The sequence below is a fragment of the Mizuhopecten yessoensis genome, unplaced genomic scaffold (assembly GCF_002113885.1).
Source record: "Mizuhopecten yessoensis strain PY_sf001 unplaced genomic scaffold, ASM211388v2 scaffold4025, whole genome shotgun sequence".
In the NCBI taxonomy this organism is placed as follows: domain Eukaryota; kingdom Metazoa; phylum Mollusca; class Bivalvia; order Pectinida; family Pectinidae; genus Mizuhopecten; species Mizuhopecten yessoensis.
The window spans coordinates 361,780-366,666 of NW_018405338.1; the positions used below are offsets into that span (position 1 = coordinate 361,780).

The following is a 4,887-nucleotide window of genomic DNA, read 5'->3' on the forward strand; positions in this document are numbered from 1 at the left end:
GTGTATGTAAACTGACAATTACTATATGTGTATGTAAACTGACAATTGCTACACGTGTATGTAAACTGACAATTACTAAACGTGTCTGTAAACTGACAATTACTATTCGTGTATGTAAACTGACAATTACCATACGTGTATGTAAACTGACAATTATTATACGTGTATGTAAACTAACAATTAGTATAGTGTATGTAAACTGACAATTACTATATGTGTATGTAAACTGACAATTTCTATTCGTGTATGTAAACTGACAGTTACTACACGTGTATATGAACTGACAATTACTATACGTGTATGTAAACTAACAATTAGTATAGTGTACGTAAACGGACAATTACTATATGTGTATGTAAACTGACAATTACTATATGCGTATGTAAACTGACAATTGCTACACGTGTATGTAAACTGACAATTACTAAACGTGTTTGTCAACTGACAATTACTATTCGTGTATGTAAACTGACAATTACTACACGTGTATATGAACTGACAATTACTATACGTGTATGTAAACTAACAATTAGTATAGTGTATGTAAACGGACAATTAATATATGTGTATGTAAACTGACAATTACTATACGTGTATGTAAACTGACAATTACTACACGTGTATTTAAACTAACAATTAGTATAATGTACGCATGGACATTTTCTATCATTTTATAAAATATATGGCGTTCTTTACTCGATACAAAGCGTAAATGAAATAAATGTATAAAAAACGGGTCATGTGATAATGCATAAGCTTGTTACACCAACGTGTATTTGAACTGAATATTTCCCTCTTCATAGTAACTATCTATGCAATCCTGATTGTCAACCACTAAACAGCTTGTAAAGCGATTGTGGACGTTTGTCCCTCCGCCACCTTCGCTTGGATGTTGTTTGTGCCGGAATAAACCAGGATACACATTACGTGTAGCTAAAGCCGGGTTTTTGTTTACATAAACTAAACGTCCATTATGTGGAATCCTGGTCAGATCACGACTTTGAGATCTTAGAATGTAGGAACCGGTAATGGACGAAGTAGCCCATATATCAATATGCCAATGTTTGCTACTTGCACTTAAAATCGACGGTTGTTCAGATGCTGAACAGTTCCGAGGTTTTCGATCCGTCCCAAATTTAATGCCTTTGGACCGTAGTGTGATTCCGGCTTTCTCTAAGGTCCTGAAGTCTTCACACCAAAATTTGATGTCTCCGTCAATCTCCCATGGTATCACCTTATACAATTTCACAGCTCCCAGGTGTGTCCCGGCATTCAATTGGCACGGCACACCTGCTTTCTCACACATCTCCATGACGCCGTTGTTTAAATCTGCCAGTTCCTGAACGCAACATGGTGATCTGACATACCCTTTCCCCTTCTTACATTGGTACGGGTAGTTACATCCAAAATGTATAGTCAGACCCATTGAGAATTTCAATTTGTAAAGATATCGTTTTCTTCCAAATTTCTCCCAGTCCGTGGTTATCTCGCTACGGCGAGGGGAGTCCATATAAAACATTGCATCAGGACAAACAGCAACTTCACCCTCAAGTCTCATAAAAAAGTCTTCATATAATCCCATAGGCGTCAAATTGCCATCAAATTGTACCTGCTTCAATTTGTCGGTTCTGATCAAAAACGGTCCGTCCACGTGATCACAAAATACACAGTCGTGCATGGACTCGTCGTAGCCCTCCTCATATGCTACCGTGTAGTTTCGGAGCACCCTCTGATGACAACCTAAACTCCAAACAGAGTCAGAGTTTCTGATGGACCCTCCTACTGCGGTAACTTGCAGCCTCTCAATTTCCCGTACGAGTCGCTCGATGCGGGAATCAGAATCAAGTGCCGTCATATTTTTAACAACTAAAGTGTATTTGGTTTTCACTCTAGCTATTAACTTGTTTAAAGCTTCCCCCTCTTTGATACTAGACGCCAAGTGTATGACATGTGTACGGTTCTGCTCCTTGATATTACCACCATAGTCCCCGACTACAGCCAAGATATACCCGCCGTAACCATTTGAGAAGAACTTTGTACTATCAGCATGTGAACCATAATCGAGGCGAACAATTGTGACGATTTCCTCAATACGTTTAGAGTAGGAGCAATTTTGGACCCGATATCCATATATATTGTCAACGTAATACTCCGGACACACGCTGTCGGACTTATACTCCTTCCGTTTTGTGACGTTTTCAAAGGAGGTTCCGAATCTTTTCAGTACTCTATCCATATGTTCGCATGCATATCTCAGTGCTTTGCTTGTTTTGGAGCATCTTGCGTGTAACCTTGCTTGTTTTAGATACAGGGCTACATCAATTATTTGCCGTTTAATATCTGACACATCCAAGTGATCTATTGGAGTATCCAATGACGCCGATTTTGTGTAGTTTTTAGAGAAAGCATGATGATTGGTTGAGCGTTGAATGTCTGTCCATATACATGTATATATAACGAGTATTCCGACCATTCCGATTCCGAGATATAGTGCAAAATATTTCTTCATTGTTATCACCTGTAAAACGAAATATAAAATTAATAGATAATATCATCACATAATGTAGCAGAGATCACATTGTCTGTATTTCACCACTGTAGTCGTTTGTCGTTTAGATCAACTATTGATTCAATTGGTTTCACAGAAAGCATCTGTGTCAAAATGTGAATGCTCTGAGTAAAACTAACTACATAGTTTAGTGAAAATTATATATTTTAGCTAGTTAGTGCATCTAGTGAGTGGGAACTGTTCATTATAGACATTCTTTGAAGTAATTAACAGGTAGAAACGTATTTAGAGAAGAGAAGCATGTTTTCACATATTGGGTTGATATGATTTGTTCTATAATGTGCTACCCAATTCGTAAAAAGTGAAAAGAATCATTGTATATTTTAGCTAATTAGTGTATCTTATTAGTGGAAATTATTCACATTAGACCTCCTTTGAATAAGAAATAATGAACAGATAGTAACTTAGGAATTTAAAAAAAAAAATCATGTTTTCACATATTGGGTTGATAGGATTTGTCCTATCATGTGCAACCCAATTCGTGAAAAGTGAAAAAAATAATCTTTGTATTTGTTTTGCTTATTCGGCGATTTAATTAGTTTGGATGCTTCACATAAGAGTTAGCTTGAATAATAAGTAATCTAAACACAGTAATTAATGAATTCAATATAGATTTTTCTGTCTTCACATATCGGCACGCTGCACAGCACAGCTATCAAACAATTTGGTTAAAGCTTGATAAATGTAATGACTACAACTAAAGTGATATATATGATATTTTGTTACAACACGTACCGTTTCAATGAAATCCTTCTGTTCTAAACTGCTTCCTCACTGGCGCTAGTTTTAAGGTGAGCTCCTGGCTAGTTCAACGAGGAAATGGTGTTTACCTTATCAGTGTCAAAGGTTAATCCATTCTCTTTAAATCAGAGCAAAATAAATAATAAAACAACNTAAACTGCTTCTTCACTGGCGCTAGTTTTAAGGTGAGCTCCTGGCTAGTTCAACGAGGAAATGGTTTTTACCTTATCAGTGTCAAAGGTTAATCCATTCTCTTTAAATCAGAGCAAAATCAATAATAAAACAATTTGTTGTTCAGACGTTGGGGGAAGCAATGTAAATATTAGATTAGAAATAACCTCACAAGATAACCTTATCGTCGTGGAATTCAAAATACTTGTATCGGTAGAGTACAAATCCAATATTGATTTGATGTTCAAAAACGCATCCTTTTACCTGTGAAGATTAACCATTTTTGTTACTGTAGATTTTATCATTATTATGTGATGTAGATATTTTTCGCTTTAAAATGTGTATAAATACGCATTTTTAATGAAACATGAAGAAATCAATACATTTCGTAAACAGACATATATTTCATCTCTGTATTACTCACCACATTGCAAGGTTGGCAAGGAACAAGTGTACTTGGACTTGAAGCATTGTCGGCATATGCCAAGATATTTAATCAATTTAAAAAAAAAAGATATCTTCAAAGCCCGTTATCAGAGAAATGTTTTTCTTTATTGCACAGGTAGTCTTAACAAACCATTAATGCTATAAAAGAATTTCGTGCACACGGCGCTTTTCATAGTCCATCAAAACAGTAAGGTAACCAGTACTCCTCTGAATAAGTTCAGAAGTTAAAGGGTTTTTAACGCCCCTCCTCTTCTGTTTCAACAATCGTTTTGACAAATTTGTATTTCCAGCTTTTTGGTCCCTAAAAGGACAAAACATCTGTATGATGCAATGTAATTCATGTATATATTACCAATTTGTAAAGGTACAATCACCTTAGAGTAATATGATATATTTGTAATTCCACCATCACAGTAAGTCCAATCAGGGTCATACGGAAGTTAAAACGGCCAGTCATTGAGGGTCATACGGTGATCTTAATAGCCCGTCAATACACTAAGGTAATTTAGGGTACTTTGTAAGAGATCTGTTATGAACATTTAAGTGTATCATTATCGCGTATATGTATGTACTGTTAAATGAAATTCATGAAATTAAAGACAAAAACGTTTTATGGAGAAGACAGAAAACATCTTTTAAAGACACATAAACCCCTGTTCTCATAAGAATAGTTCATCTGGAATAATTTACAGTGTTAATATGAATTATAATTTCGTTGAGCTTTTCAAACTTGATTCCGATACCATTTATATATACTTCCTTCTATTTAGGCCACTCAAATTTGCTAACTCTAAGATGATTTTCCACAATGCCTCAACATCTAACATTGAGACAATACAGGCTCTAACGGCCATATATCTTTTCTATGCCCTTAAAAAACAGTGAGTGTAGCATGTGACACTAACTTAATTTTTAGAGATCTGTTTAATTGCAACAAATTACAACACTGAAAGTCCTTT

At 35.5% G+C, this 4,887-nt stretch overlaps 1 protein-coding gene across 1 annotated transcript; it reads right to left on the reverse strand.

Moving 5' to 3' along the window:
- Positions 1 to 667: 667 nt before the first annotated feature.
- Positions 668 to 3,349, reverse strand: LOC110448373. Its single transcript, XM_021494567.1, has 2 exons — positions 3,305 to 3,349; positions 668 to 2,518 (listed from the first exon to the last, which is right to left on the reverse strand). Exon 2 carries the CDS (start codon positions 2,507 to 2,509, stop codon positions 761 to 763), a length of 1,749 nt encoding a protein of 582 aa, XP_021350242.1. The 5' UTR covers positions 2,510 to 2,518; positions 3,305 to 3,349; the 3' UTR covers positions 668 to 760.
- Positions 3,350 to 4,887: the final 1,538 nt, after the last annotated feature.